The sequence below is a fragment of the Hetaerina americana genome, unplaced genomic scaffold (assembly GCF_022747635.1).
Source record: "Hetaerina americana unplaced genomic scaffold, ioHetAmer1.1.p SCAF_92, whole genome shotgun sequence".
In the NCBI taxonomy this organism is placed as follows: Eukaryota; Metazoa; Arthropoda; class Insecta; order Odonata; family Calopterygidae; genus Hetaerina; species Hetaerina americana.
In genome coordinates, this window is record NW_027287561.1 from 673,528 (window position 1) to 690,350 (window position 16,823).

At 38.9% G+C, this 16,823-nt stretch overlaps 1 protein-coding gene across 1 annotated transcript in view; it reads left to right on the plus strand.

Annotated features, from left to right (window-relative positions):
* LOC139699830 (protein FAM135A) overlaps positions 1-16,823 on the plus strand; it is a 161,173-nt gene that overhangs the window by 132,798 nt on the left and 11,552 nt on the right. Inside the window, exons 9-13 of the mRNA XM_071598264.1 lie at positions 1,865-4,047; positions 8,388-9,323; positions 9,638-9,839; positions 10,332-10,581; positions 13,471-13,698. Coding sequence (XP_071454365.1) covers positions 1,865-4,047; positions 8,388-9,323; positions 9,638-9,839; positions 10,332-10,581; positions 13,471-13,698 — 3,799 coding nt within the window. The remainder of the gene's footprint in view (positions 1-1,864; positions 4,048-8,387; positions 9,324-9,637; positions 9,840-10,331; positions 10,582-13,470; positions 13,699-16,823) is intronic.

A 16,823-nucleotide genomic window follows, 5' to 3' on the forward strand; every position in this document is an offset into this window, starting at 1 on the left:
ATTTTTTCTCTGCTATTCTCACTTCCATTGAAAGAGGCCTAATGTCTCTTTCTGCTTCTTTAGCCATGGCTGATTCTCTTTTGTTTCACAGAAAGAAACCTTGTGATGTGTCAGCACTGTGCTTGAGTTTTCATATTCCCTTTGGAACTTCTCCAAGTGATACACGTATCTCGGATGCGCGCCAATCTGTATTATCATTTCCTCTTTTTCCTTTTTTGATGCAATAAAAAGCCACTTAACTCATTGATTATATCCCATATTATGTCACTAAAAGAAATTTTATAGCAACATCAATGGCTTCATTAAGAATTAGATGAATAAAAAAGCATGGAGTTTCTGCTTTTCTAGAACTGATGAGAGGAAAATTTATGGCACTTGCAAGACCACCCCAAATTTGGCAAATGGTTTGAAATTTTGTATAAGTCATCCCTCTTTCAGAAGCAGCTAAATGAGGAACAGCACACATCAGCAGAGATGATTTCAGGTTTATTTTGCTTTGGTTACTTCTACCTTAAAGATGGTTGGGACGGACATAAGAGGGAAATGTCTTCCTCGGTGTATTCTTGGGAAGAATGGGGAATTGAAGTCTTAACCACCTCAAATACACTCAAATAGGTCAGTCAGCCAGAAAGCAACTCAAATAGAACATAGAAGGAGAAAGAAATGTGGTTGTGCATGACATCTTGTTATGACTGGGTCAAATATAACATGTCCACCATTCAAGGAGAACATGATCAGTGTGTTAGGAAAAAATACACCTGGCTGGATGAAACTCAGTTACTGCTAGTGTTCCTTTCAAAAAACTAAATTCAACAACCTAGACTCAATCAAATGGTAAAAGAATTGTGGTGACATAATATTATAATTGTATTGCCATTCATCAAAATTATTTTCTAGGGTCAACTTATCGCTTTATCAATAAATAGATGGCATAATAATTCATTCCTAAAAGGGCAAAAATGAACCATCAGTCAGCTAGGCTTGATTCAGCCAGGTATGTACTTGCATTCTCATCCTTTAAACCCTGCATATTCTAAAATTCTTCCATTCACTTTTATTGCCAGTTTTCATTTCATCTAAGGCCATCCTCTGTTTATACTTCTATTTTGTCCTCCTTGATGACTTTTTGTATGAGGTTGGTTGTCCTAGCAGCATATTCAATAGGTTCATCATTTTCATCTCAGAATTTTGCACAGGCGTCTTACTGTATTTCCTTATCATATAAATTATTCATCACCCAGGTCAAAAGTTGTCCATATCTCTTCACATTTATCTAGAATTACCAAATTTACACTCCTATTTTATGCCATTTTTTGCTGCCGTCCCTTCACTCTCACATTCCTCAGTACTGCATCACAAATGCATTTGTTTTGAGGTATTTTCTGACTTAACTTTTCTTTCTCTGATCACGTGTATCTCCCTGCAGAATCTTTGAATTTTGCTTTTAAGCTGCTCACAATGTTCCTTGTACTCTCTCTAACACTAATATACTCCCTGCAATGAAATAGAGGTACCATAAAATCTGTAAATCACCATTTCAAATACATGAGGAATAACTTGGAGGTCATGTGCATGAAATGACTAACTTTCATGACATTTGGCTACAGAACTCAGTTTGGCTGTCAAGTTCCCCAATAGCTGCAATTTCCCATTTTTATCACTGACCATAGAAATGGACAATAATACTAAATTGACCATTCAGGTTGCACAATCAGTTTTGAAGTCAAAGTGTACTAAATGAAAGCCTTCCTACTTCGGCTTAGGTACAAAAACGTCATCATAGTTACCTGTCACCAAAAATACTAGTAAAGAATTGGGATGTTACTTTGGAGATAAAAGGAGACATGTCTGTTTTCATTTTCAGATGCACCCTCATCCCCACATATACCAACAGCAGGTCAGGATGGACCCCCTACTCTGCGGAGACGGCCTGCGAAAGTCAATTCCCTCTCACAGCAAGTCGCTGGACCAACTGAGGACCGAACTGGAGTCACGGGGCAACAACTCGGCAGCCGCCGCGGCCGCCGCCGCCGCTCTGGCCGCCGCCGGCGCTACCGCGACGCGCCCGGGGCGGAGGGCCGCTGTGACCCGGCGGGCCAACGCGGCGGCCGCAGCGACGGCCCACCGCGGTGGGGGCTTGACCGCGTCCTCGCCCCCGCCCCTCCTTCCCTCATCGGCCCCCGCTGCGGCCTCCGGCTTCGCCAGCTCCCTCCCTCGCACCAGCCACAGGCCCTCCGCGATCCCCATCTCGCCGCCTCCCCGACTCGCCCCTCAGCCGGCCACTCTCCCGCACCAACACCACCAGCAACAGCGGAGCGCACCCCACGCCGCCAACCAGCAGCACATTCGCCGGGAGCGGAGCACGGACTGCGTCATCCGCCACGCCCCCGCCGCCTCCCAGCCACCCCACTCGTCCCAGCAGCTCCTCTTCCGGCCTACGCTCAAGGAGAAGCTCAAGAACAGTCTGCGGCTGGAGCTGCGGCTGGCCAACGGCACGGGGCCGCATGACCACTCCTCCTCCTCCACCTCCTCATCCAACGGGAACGCCTCCTCCGACTCGGTCGCGCTCCTGGGCTACCGGAGGCTGGAGCAGAGCACGAGCGTGCCCTTCGAACTGAGCGGTGCGGCGGAGGTGGGGGGCAAAGCCTCACGGGGCAGGGAGACGTCCAAGGCCGGCCGCGCCATCAAGCACTCCCGCAGCACCCTCTCGGTGCCGGCCATCCACTGGGAGCCCTCGCGGAGGCGGTCCTCCCTGGCGGCAGTGGGGATGTCCAACGCGGCCGCGCCGCCTCCATCCCCCCCGACCCCTCCCACCCTCGTCGCCGACCTGGCCAGTGAGTCGATGCCGAACCTGACGGCGGCGCCGGCCGCCTCCGCGGACACCCCCACCCTCAGCAGCATCCAGGTGGGCCTCTACAGCGCCTCCGACCACGCCCTCCTCTCCGTGGAGCCGACGGGTCCGGCGAATGTACTTCCCAACGACGTGACCCCCACGGACGCCACGTTGGCCCCCGCCCCGCCCGCGCCGCCGCACCTCAAGACGAAGACTCGGCGCAAGAAGGCCCAAGCGAAGCCACCCTCATCGGTGGCGGCGGCGTCGTCCGCCAAGGCGCCCCGCAGGTCGTCTTCGTCGCCCCTCTCCTCGTCGCCCACCTCCCCGCCGCCGTCCTCGCCGTCCTCGGGGCCGTCGTCCCCGCCCGCCTCCTCCCCCTCCTCGGCCGGAGGCGACGTCACCTCGGAGCAGAGCGGGTGGGTCTCCAACTCCAGTCGGCGCACGTCCGGGGATCTCTCGAGCGGCCAGCTGAGTCCGGAGAGCGAGGCCACCGCCGCGACGAAAAGTAAGGCTAGTGGGCCGCACTCGAGCAGCATGGCGAAGCAGGCGGCGGCCATCGCCTCCAGGAGGACTCTCAACGGGGAACTCCTGCGCGCCAAGCTGGAGCAGCTGGGGAAGAAGAGGTCTCTGGGGTGCGCGGACCTCCCCAAAGAGGACTCGCCGCCGCGAACCCAAGTGCCCCCGCCCCGCAAGGAACTGGCGGCCCCCCGCCGGAGGCATCCCTACGACGAGATCCCCCTGCCACCGCCAAAGCAGTTCCGGGATCCCCCTCTGTTCCCGGCGGCTGACCCGGGGAGCGCCAAGAAGGAAGCCGGCAACTGCGCGGTCAAGAAGGCCGAGCTGAAACCCACCACCCCCGTGGCCGCTCCCCTCTCCGCGATGGCGTCGTCCATTCCCAAATTGCCCCCGGAGCCATTTAGGGACCCACCCCCCGCCTCCGCACCACCGACGACACCTCATTCTGCACCATTCCACATTTACGAGAGCCTCGGCGAAATGGGTAAACGAAGAGCCGTGGGGAGTGTGGGACGGGCTGCGAGCAGTGATAAGAAAGACATTTCGCCAAGGGAAGTTTTGACCTTGGACAGGCACATAATGAAAGGAACGGTGGAGACAGATGGAAGTATGGTTAGTGGCACTCATGCAGAAGAAAATCGCATCAGCTCAATTGGAACAGGGCCCAGGAGAGGAAACCATAAAGTTCCTTCACCAAAGTATGTGTACTATTCCTCTTGTGATGCATTTTTAAAAATAACACCATAACCTTTTCCAGTGAGATTTAATGTAAAATAGACACTATTGCTTTATTGCTGCCTTTGAAAATATGCTTCCATTTGGCTTGATTAACTTTCATGCATCCTAATTTAACGTCATGAAAAAATAGTCTAACATGAGAATAGTAATGAATAATCATTGGATTTTGAAAGAAGCCATTAAAAACAAAAGAAGTCAACGAAGTGCATTAGTCTCATGTCTATGTCAGGATGTAGGCATTAAGCTATTAGAACCTACTTCTCACCTGAATGTTAATCTAACTGCTCCATTACAAATTGTTCCAGGTTAGCGAAACCTAGACCTTGCATGTTCTTTCTTAGGTGTGTACCCCAGAAATATGTATGAAATGTTGACCATAAACGTATGTAGTAGACACATAGGTAATCACTAAAAAACTTAGGTATGGAATATGATATTTAAAATGTAGAAGTAACATTGACTGAAAGTAATAACAACCTTGGCTATCAGCCATGGGATCAAGACCTTATGTTAAAATTGGCAGTGAAACTAAATTTTCACGTGCATACTACATAAACATTATTAGGGTATGTCTGAATTATTTTGTGGCGATCACATTCTCCAATATATACTCTTAAAAAGCCATAAACTGTACAATTGCTCACAGTAATATTACAAAATACCCATTAAAAGTATCACAAATGGAGCAAAACTGCATTCTGACTAATGGTCAAAATCAAATAGTGCAGATGATGCTCATAAATTCAATGGAAATCGGATAATATGAAACTTTGACATTATTCCAATCATGCACAAAGTAACTTAACACACCTTTTAAGGAAAAGTGAAGAGGCCTATATGCTCTTGATAGCCATTGTTTTATTTACAGAGTAAATTGCTTTATAGTAGAAGATATGTATCTTTTGGCACCTAGCAGTAAATGAGATGATCAATACTTTAATCAATGAATATCTATTTATATAAATTCTTAATGCATTTAAATCATGTCCGAAGAGGTATACTTAAGTTCACAATTTTTTTTAACACAGAATGAAATTGTGATTGAATTCACCTAAATTATCTTCAAACTAATTTAAATACTGTAAAATAATATTATGACAAAAACAGGGTAACTTTAAGAGCTTGAATCTACAGTTAGAGGTTAGTTATTAAAATATTTGTGGGAGACATTTATATTATGGCAGGGGAATGTTTTTAGGGATTTTAAAATTTGTTTTTCTAAGAAGCTACTTGAACTGACCGGAATATTGAAAACTTTCAATCATTCATCTCTATAGGTATTTAACTTCAAATTTTGCTTTTGCTAGTAAAACATTGTCAAACACAACATTTTATTTATTTCTTATGAATATTGTATCATGAGATAGGTACATCTAGCAATTTTTTTTAATACAGATGGAAAAAGTAGCAAGATTTATTTTAATTGTAGGATCGGAAATGCAAATTATATGCAGTATTGTGAGATCGTTAATCATTTCTGGCTACTTAAGGATGATAAGGTTGAGATTAACATATCAATATAATGGCAAAGGCTTCACCCAATCAGATGCACCTGACATTGCATTTTCCAAATCTCAAAATAGACAGCCATACAAATAAAACCAATCTGAAAGACAGAGTAATTAATTGCAATTTTATAGGGCTAAACTTTGAAACTGATTGTGAGGGATAATACTGCTATTGTGGCATTTGCACCAATGGTTAAAAGACCAGTCACACAAAAATTTAATATGCATTCCTGCATAATAATGAAACATTAGAGCCATGAAATTGAACAAATTAATAACCTCCATAGGTACTGACTACACAAGGTATTATGGGAATTTGAACATTTGACATTGTTTTAATATCAAGTATGGGATTATGCCTAGATAATTCCAATTACAGATAGTGAGCCACTGACCAGGACGTTAAACGTTGGCGTTAAACGCCAGTCTACATACCCTCATCCATGGCAATAATTGAATCATCATTAATAAATTATCTTTACCATTGAACTAGCATGAAAGCATTGGCTGAGACACTACTTTTGCAATGATTTAAGGAAAGTGAAATTTTTCCAAAAGTTATCAAAATTTCCAGATATATGCACATCTTTAGTTTGTAAAACTGGAAAAACCTGGATCGCAATAAACATTTTGAAGCTTTCCTCTTACCTATTCTAATCAGTCTCACTCGCCAATAGTCAGTCACTCACAAGTATCATATTTTTTCCATTCTTTCACCAACATTTGTCTCACTCAAAGTAAAGTGTGTCTCTTGCTAAAATCATATGTTTAGTTTTTCTGTGTATGAAAGTCATATTGTGCACAAAACACTCATCTATACCTCTATCCAGTTTAAATATTTAAGTTAAGTTTGAGTTGATTTAACAATTTTACTGTACTATCAATGATATATTTTTCCATTTAGATGAGATCAAATAAAATAAAGATTTAGTTATATTCCCTAATTTGTCAAGAGGATGGCAAATACACAAAAAGCAGCTCTATTTGTACTTGATAGGTACCTATTGTGTAACTTTTCAAGCAAAGTTCTTCACAGAAGTTGTGGATAATGTATGTAATGGGAACTAGTGAAGACAAACCTTTTAGATAAATTAATAGTTTGGAAGAAAAAATAGACAACTTTTTACAAATGCTATGAAATATTTATTTGAAATCTGCATTAGTTTCAACTGATGAGCACAAACCTATTCTCAGTGTCCTCCATTGTTATCAGCACAATCATGTACTAGTGCATTAATTGTAGCACTCAAAAGAGAACTGCAATTAAAACCTAAAAGCAACAGAAATATATAAAACCATCTCTTCAGTGTAGATTTTCTTCACTATAAGGAGAGGAGAGTTGTCTAAAACAATAGTTTCATATTTTTCTCTGTTGATTAAAATACATTTTTGTCAAGTAGTTGCCTTGTCACTCATTTTTTTGGAACTTTTTTTACTCTTTTTTTCTGTAGACTTCTTCACTTAATAGCTTTGAATGTAATAGTATTATTTTGCCTGGTTTGTCACATTTTATCTCCACTCTCTTTTAAATTGCTTCACAGTTCAAACTAATAATTCACTGATACCTGTACATGTAGTTCCACAGAACCTAACTATATAGCCATTAAAACAAGACTGTAGGTACCCAGCCAGAAAATAATTAATGTTTGCCACCAAAAAGGTTTCACTCAAAAATTCCCTGGATTAAAAGAAACACCCTACCGATATTTACCACAAAATAGTGCAAAACAATTAGATATTTATATATGCTCTTTATATTTTGCTTGAATCCACGAAAAATGAATATATAGCTTAGGTATCTCCCTTGACAATCAATAGAAGTCATCTGCATTTCAATTCCATAAGCCAAGTCTATAGTGTAATCTTTCCAGAATTAAAACTGATTAATTTAATATTGCTGCCTCATTTCATGAGTATCTTTTATAATTAGATCTGGAGTTTCACATATATTCATTTTTTTTAATAAGGGAATGAAGAAGAATGAACTACCAGCATATATAATTACGATGACATCAAATTTGCCTCAAATTTTAGTCATTATTTTTATTTGAAAAGCTAGCAATAAAACAGGTGGCAAACTTATATGAATTGAGAACTAAGACACAATCAATGAATTTTTATGAGTTGGTACTGTTCACCATTATGCAAATGATGCTTCATTGTGATTCTGTTCCATATAGCGCACTTTTTTCAAGGAAGAATCAAAATTTGTTAAAGTGTTTTTGGTTGATACTCATCAAACCAAATTTTTTATCTCTACCACAAATTTGAATGAATCCTGGGATGTTATTCTTAATGGGATTGAAATCAGGCAATATGTAACTATTGTGACTCTGGCAGCCAATTTGAGTAAATATTGTATATTCACCAAAATAGTGGCCAGGGTTGGTGTGATTGTGTGTTATTTGGTTGAAATCTTATTTAGAATAACAGCCCTGAAGTTCAGAGTTCTATATTTCTTAAAACATACCAAGCACTTTGCATGGTGATGGCTTGAGAATCACTGCTTAGTTTTTGAAGTCCATACATATTCAAAGCTTACTCTGAACATTATGAATGAGTTTTCTGTTTAAGTATGTAAAAATTGCTAATTGTACAGTTTTAAATAGAATAATGTATTTAAAATAATTGTTGTAATTTCTATTGTTTCCTTTACCTCTTAATTATAAATCATTCAGAGCTGTTTACATGCATAACAACTCAAATTATTTGCATCTCTTAGCCATTCTGTTACTCATCTGCTAATAAAATGGTTTCTGACATTACTGGTTATTTCTCATTAATCTCCAAAGGAATAATGCTGCTGATCGAACAAAATGCTTATGCAACACTGAGCCTCTTCTACTTTTGTTTGAGCATCACCATCAACAGCAGCAGAAAAGACAGCAGCAGCAACAGTCTCAGCAGCACCCCAAGCACCACCAACACAGCCCTCAGCAAGTACAGACCCAACCGCAACTACAACAATCTCCTCAACAAATGCAATCTCTGCATCCATGTCAAAACCAACAGCAATTACAGGGTCAACAACAACAACATCCAAGCCAACACCAACTGCAAAGTCAGTATTCCCAGTCAGCTCAACAACAAATGCAACAGATGCACCACCAGCAACATTTGCAGCAACGCCAACAGCAGCAGCAGCACGAGCAATTGATGAAGCAGCATCAGGGCCACACGTACCAGCAGCTTCCTCTTAGCCAGATACAGCCCTTGTTCGTTGAGCTCCTTGCACAGCAGCAGAACCTTAATGTGCAAACTTACAGTACAAGGCAACAACAACCACAGCTGCCAGATGTGCAACGCACAAGTTCCAATGTGGCTCCTTCCACCCCCGCAAGGAGTGTAGTAGACATTGCAGGTGTTGAACGAGGACCAAGTTTAAGTGCAGATCTGTCCTCCCAGTCAATCCTGACTATTGGTGACTGTGTCAATGAGAGAATAAGTAGTGAGGCTAGTGAAAGGACTCCTTCACACATTCTGCAAGCAAAGCAGGCACAGTCACAATGTGCGGGATCTGATTCGGGCGTGGGACTCAGTGTAGGTGGTGATGTATCATGTGACTGTTGTGAGGGTGAGGACCAAGACAAGCACAGGCATGAAACAAACTCATCTACTTCTGTTCCAAGTAGCAATGGTACGCTTAATGAGGATGAGAGTCAATTGAGCTTTATAAAGTGTAAGGAAGAGTTTAAACGTCAGATGAACTTTACTGGCATGATATATAGGTAAGGAGGTAAAACTTAGCAGTTGAGAAAAAGAAACAAACACACATTTACGCACCTAGTTCATAGCACATTTAAGGTTGTATGAACACTCAACGATAGAGTTTTATGTTTGTTGGTGCATGAATTTGGCTGTGGAATTAGTCACATCTTTAAACATCTTTTCACACAGTCACATCTTTTTTGAGTAGCAATTTTTGCTACTTATACAGAATTATTTGAACACCAATTAAATATCTATAAACCTACAAAGATATGAACTTGAATGATTCTTCATTCTCAGAATGACAAATGTTAATGATTCTCATATGTTTCAGTGACTTTCCAACATTGGCCTCAACTCTTCCCTACTTCCACATAAGTGATGAATATCGCATCTTCTCTCCTGGGGGATTACATTTAATTGTTTGTGTCCATGGATTAGATGGAAACTCAGCTGACCTACGGTTAGTTCGTACTTATTTAGAAATGGGACTTCCAGGAGCAAATCTAGAGTTTCTCATGTCTGAACGCAATCAGGTATGTTCACAAAACATTTTACTTGATTTGACTAGTCTTATGCAGCTTCTCATGAAATATGAAATGAGTTCTCTTAATGAATAACCCTAGATTCATTTGATCTAAACAAATAATTAAGCCCTGGAAAGGTACATGTTCAAATAATGTATTTTTTCAGCTTAAGTCCACTTGAATTCTAAATTTCACTAGCACAATAAATGTATGCAATAGATTACGAAAACAATTTCTTTTGCAATGGTATGGGATAGCAGTGTACACATGAGGATTATAGCTGATCCCTTGAAATTTGAGTCTATTCTTTGGTGCCCTGTATAGAAGATAACCCAACAGTGCACTTTAATCCGAATAAATGATAATAATAATATGAAGCAATAAAATAATAATAATGACAATAATAAATTGAAAACCTTCAATTTATTATTTGAAGGTTTTCATTTTCATGATTTGTTCAACACATAGCCAACCCTCAGCAATTTCCTATTTCTCTTACAGGGAGATACATTCTCAGATTTTGATACAATGACTGATAAGTTAGTAGCAGAGATCTTGTACCATGTTGAAGCATATGGCTTGAACCCAGCACGAGTGAGTTTTGTAGGTCATTCATTGGGAAATATAATTATACGTTCTGCCATTGCTCGGCCACAAATGAAACACCTTCTTCCTCGACTCCATACATTCCTTTCCCTCTCAGGGCCTCATCTTGGCACTCTTTACAACAATAGTGGATTAGTCAATATGGGTGAGTAACCAGCATCTTTGCATTTTAATTTATAAGGTTTAACTGCCCCTATTCCATATAATTCTATTAATAAATTTTCATTTTTATCCATCATTCCTCATTCTTTGAATGAATTACCATTATTAATCATAAATATGCATGTTAAGCTTATTTTTGAAGGCAATGGAAGATATATTTTTTTTAGTTAGTCGCTTGGGTTAAAGAGTCTGTGAATTAATGTTTGTCAACTGCTAGGAAGTTTTTAGTGTTTGGCAGAGGTTTTGTCACTTGTGGACCACTCAGCCTAATCCAGTATAAATTATTGCTAGAATTCAATAAAGAATATATTTTAGTATAAAAAGATTGTTCCAAAATGTTTATTTTATTAGTTGTTTTCATACCAGTTCATAACCCTCCTACTTTACACAAATAAGTCAAAACATGTTTATCAGCATCAGAAATTTTTAGCATTTGCTAATAATGTATGCAGTAAAAGGCATCATGGATAAAAATTGATGTGGCTGATTTCAATCTGGCACTCACAAAATATTAAGTTACATGCTGTTTAAATGCAGCATTGAATGTCTGACAAATTTCCTGAAAATAATCCATGTCATAATAATAATAATCCATGAACTTTTTACGAGACATTTTATTTTCCTTATATTTTTTTAATCATAGGGTTAATTCTTTTCAAAACTGAAGGTCAAAATTAAGGTTTTTAGATTAACTTGTTCACATGAAATTTTCCTATAAAATCACAGAAACTTCTAAATAGTACCTATCTCAGTTTTTCTTATTTGGGCTTTTTTTACATAAATGTTGTTCTCTTTTTGGGTCTGCTATATAAAGAATATAGTTGGTATTAACTAAATGGCATTGGGACAACAAGAACCAATAAGAGTGAGTCTGACTTCAAATGCTTTATTTTTCTGCAAAACAATATGTAATTCAATCAATCAGTTCAGATCCCGAGTAAAGCTTTCTCAAGAATGTCGGCCTGTGATTGCAGTTTTAGTTTTTCTCTTTCTACTTCCTGAGAGATGTCTTTTTATGCAGTACTTCTACTTTTGCTTGCATCTGAAATTTCTCCATATCTGATCTTTCTGCCTCATTTCCTTGGCCTCATTAATATCTTGCCTAGTGCATTATTTGATTCTCTGAGCATTATTCTTCCCATTTCCATGTTTACATTTATCTGTTTTCTTCTTTCATCCATCCACCTCATATCTCCAGTAATCCATGATTTCCTGATACTCTTAGTCTTTACCATTCTTCTTGCTTATTTTGCAGCTCTTCCAATCCCATTCTTAATATCCACCCTTCTTTCCCAGCATTTTTCATTCCCCTATCCTCATTTAGATATTCATTCAGTTTTTCTGAGTATCATCTTCAATATTCCACATAGCCAATTTTCTACGATTTTCTTCTCTTTTCTTTTTCTTCTTTTTTTTCTTTGTATTTCAAGTTATATCTCATGACAACTTATTTGTCATCTGAATCTGCATTCACACCAACAAAGTTGTGTAAGTTGATGATTCCATTCCTAATTCTAAGTCTGAGCGAAATATAATCCAACTGGAACTTACCTGCTCCTCCCAACATTTTCAACATGTACCTATGCCCCTAATGATGTCTGAACCAGGTGTCAGTTATTATCAAACCCTTTCTCTAACAGAAAGTGATCGCTTTTCCCTGTAGTCATCCCTGTCTCCTAAACCTTTCTATCCTATCTCTCTCCTATCTCTTCCATCATTCCAATCCCAATTACTATTAAGTGCTTCCCTCCTGGAACAATCATTATTATTTCTTCCAAGTTTTTATACAATCTGTCAAACTTCTTCCTCCCAGCGACTACTGGCCAGCATGTAAACTTGGATTGCCACTAGATTGATTGGGTATGTTTTCATCTCTGTCAATAGTATTCCATCATCCACCTGCTCCATATTCTCCTCCCCAGTTTCATATTCCATATTAAAGCCACACCACATTGACTCTCCCACTACATTTCTCCTTTCGACATTTCTGTCCTAAGGTTTTCTAGCTTCCCTATCCTCATCATCATCGTAGTATTATATGTACCCATCCTAACCATTGTGGTCATCTTCTGGGTCTTTTCCTCCTCTGCTTGAAGCTTGGCTGTCCAAGGATTTTGTGTGATGATGACCACTGAGGCTTTGCCTCTTCTGCCACCAGGCACGACACTCAGCCCAGTGAACTGAGTCCTGTAATGGCAGAGACTCAATTTCATATTTGATGTCTTCATCATTGCTTGGGATAATTATGTGAGGTGGCTTCCATTTGCCTCCTTTAATCTTTTAATCCGAAACCATCCCTGAAACGGCCAGATCACTGTTATTATATACCTTTTGCAGCCACCTCACTGAGGGCCATGCACTTCATAGACTACCTTCCACCTAGCTTCTATTCTTAAACTTTTCTGGCATGGATAACCCTACAAGGAGCAATTATCATTGCCAGTGTAACTCCAGGGATCAATGGAATGCACTAAGCCTTCTAACATGTCAAGGTTCTAATCCATAGAAGGGAGAAGTATATATAAAATAAATATATCAAACCTTTGAGCTCATAATTTAAAATAGTAATTAAATAAAAATGATGCCACAATAAATGTAGAATCAAACCCAAAGTAAGCAGTTCAACATCAGCAGCCCTCCTTGAAAGACTTCACAATTATTAGACTACATGACATTTATATATTTCTCTGGTATAAACAAATGCTTTGACTTTACATGATTTCCAGATATGGCAGATTTCCTGTATTGGCATATCTCAGCTTTGTCTTGATATCTTTCACCAGCCTTTCTATTTTGAAAAATTGTCAAATTTTTCTGTGAAAAAATTTCTAGCAGCTCAGATGCCTCCTTTTGTTTATTCACATTTTTTCAGGAATGTGGTTCATGCAGAAGTGGAAAAAATCAGGGTCATTACTTCAGTTGTCTTTGAGAGATGCACCAGATGTTCGTCAAACTTTCCTCTATCGCTTAAGTCACCGTTCCTACCTCCATCATTTTAAGCACCTTCTGCTGTGCGGGTCTTCTCAGGATCGCTACGTACCACTCCATTCAGCACGTATTGAGCTGTGCAAGGCTGCTGTCAAGGACACATCAGTCACAGGTAGCAACCTTTATGAAATACCTTTAATCCCTAAATATTAGATCCATTTTTTCAGGTAACTTTTCCTCCAAATTCAAAGCAGAACTGCAAAATGAGATAATACATTCAGAAAAAAGGATTCCCATTACAATCAGTCCCAACTTTATTATATATTTTATTCCAAAAGATCAATTATAAGGATTCCAAAAAGACATTGAAATCCATAACTGCAAGTCTTGAGAAACTACTGGGTTTTACTATCACATAAGAGAATTGAATTATATATAATACTATTAGTTAAAATCCATAGGAGAAAATAACTTTGGTGGCATTGTACTAATTAGTTCACACTGCATTCTTATTTAAGAAGTGGTGACAAAAATTTTCCACTTTTTATTACTGATTATGTGCATGACATCTCCAAAGTCCTGTCTTTCCAGCAAACAGCCAACCCAGATGTGCATGGCTGAACTAACCATGATACAACTTTTTCAGATTCACCATCGCCGCCCGCCGGCGATGGTGAATCTGATGTAGGCACAGGCAGATTGTGAGCTGGGCTTTAGTGGCAGCCATTTTCCCCCTCCATCTCCCGGTGAAGTCCAATTAAAAACTTTATTATTCTTGAAATGCACTCAAGGGAAATCTCGGCCATCAACATGAATAGCTACAACTTGAAAATCTATATAAGTTCCAACTTGGCTTTGCATATTACCATTACAATGAAAAAGAGTAACAACAGAGAGTTATAATTTTTCTATTGTCTCTTGAGTGGAGTTAAAACCTCTGCATCTAGCTTAGCCTCGATAGTCCTCTGCTATTGCTCCCACTCTGGATTAGGTATTACATTTTCATGAAAATGCAGAAACTCATAAAATAATCAAAAACTGGGAACTCTGGCACAAATTATCACAATTGTGAAGTTGAAAAGTTAGTGGTATTGGGAATAAGAGTGCTAATACGTAAGTGGAAAATGGAAACCTTCTCATGAGTGAGTAGCCTGAATGAGGCACCTGAAATATGGAGTGAATGTGGCAACTAAAAATAAGCAAGAGCCAAATATCCGCAATGAAAGATGCAAGAAGTTAGCATATACTAAGCATATTCACTGGCAGAAAATATCCTTCATGATAGCTGTACAACACTGCCACACATTGGCATTTTTAAGCTGCTCAGTAAACAAGCAGACTCCCTTTATATTTAAAATTGTATAAAGAGAGCTCTCTAGGACTCCAGTAAATGTGTTTGTTTCTGGATAAATTAAAAACCTGTACATTCCCAGCACTGTGATAAGAATTTACCGCATAAATGATTACATACTTGCCGATGATGAATGATACAAAAAATTATGTTCTACACTTCTCAAGAAAGATTGTTGGGGTCAGGGGCAAAAATCAGTGATATGCCATGAAATTTTAAAATAATTAATTTAATTCTTAATGATGTTAGATGGCCTGAATTATACTGAACAAAATAAGACCTTTGTAAAATTACAACTGTGCTGAACCTTTTTGAGAGATTTACACGAAGAATCTAAACATTATGGATGATTTTTTGTGTATGCATGGAAAATGGCAGCCCTGGCATCTTTTTATCTGGGATGCTTTAAGTTCCTGTTTTTGCAATGGATACAACAGGGAGGAATTGTAACCAAATCATTAATGATTTTATTAATGGAGAAACAGATTTATAATCAAAATGGAAACAAAAGGGAACCTTGGTTAATCAGCATTATTACTAAAAGAGTTGAAACCCTAAGAAAATGCCACAGAGAAATGGAAGAATGTGGAGAGTTATTAAAGAAATCTTTTATGGAAGAAGACTTACAAAAGATGAAGAAATATCCACTGCCTTTACAAACTGTCAATTTTACTGTGACGTGCACCACACATGCAGGAATGGGCTTCGAGATGCAATGCTTCCATCAAAGGAATCAATATGAATCTTGAAAGTCATGGGCTCGATAAGATACAAACTACTGAACAATTTGACTTATTTAGGTGGACCCAATACTTATACCATGGATCCAATTTAAACAGGATCCCTGATCCAATGGCAGGTATTTCAAAAGAGAGTGGCTCACTGTATCAATGCTATGATGATGCATTTGTAAATGGAGTCAACCCTTTATTCAACTCAATGACTTGCTATTGAAAAATCACATTGACATTAATATTTAGAATCTGTTACTTTTGAATCACTAGTGAGGCACTTGCATGCATAAAAATATAATTATAGGTAAAACTATTTCCTATGGCACAAGTGTCAATGTTTTTCTACTTATTGAACACTTCATACAATGCTGAGGCAAGACACTTGCTTTTAAACATGGATAATGTTATACATGCAAATTTCTTGAGAGAGATATCAAGTCCTTCCCATTAATGAAACATTTTTCACATTCCTAGGGTAACTGATTTCCAGACATGTAGGACAAGCCTTCCATTAGTAAAGCATCAAGACCTTACTTAACAGCCAACTCAATAGGATCTAAGGAGAGTTTTTGTATCACAAATATTTGCAAACACACATGCACTCCATATGCATGTGTTGCCAGCCAATGTTTTATTCATTTGAGTAAATGGAAATGAAGATATTTTTGGAATGAAATGAATTATTATTATTTGTATTATTATTATAGTTATTTAGTTAGCAGTGAGTCCTCTCACATCTCGATCAATCAACAATATTATCAATAAAATATGGAATGTGCAAAATGCATGCAAGTCACAAGTATTACAATTATCACTTAACTTACTTCTACTAGCCCTTTAAATTGAATCCATATCTTAACATATGTAGGAGCACTATATGAAACCACCATCATGGCAAAAATATTCCAAGTATGATAGTGGATTAACTGATTTCACCTCAAACTTATTAATATTTAATGGAAAGCATGGATTTAGAAATGGACTTTCAACAACAAGCAATCTTTACCTTTTATCATAGAACTAACAATATAAAATTTTTATATGGAAACTTCCATTTGCAAAAATGTAATCATAAAAATATTAAGTATTTCCTTTTTAGATCACATAACTAATAGATAAAAGAAGTTTTGGGATAAAACATTTCACAATTATTATAACAATGCACAATACATATGAAAGGAATGGTATACAAGAATAACATTGTATACAGAA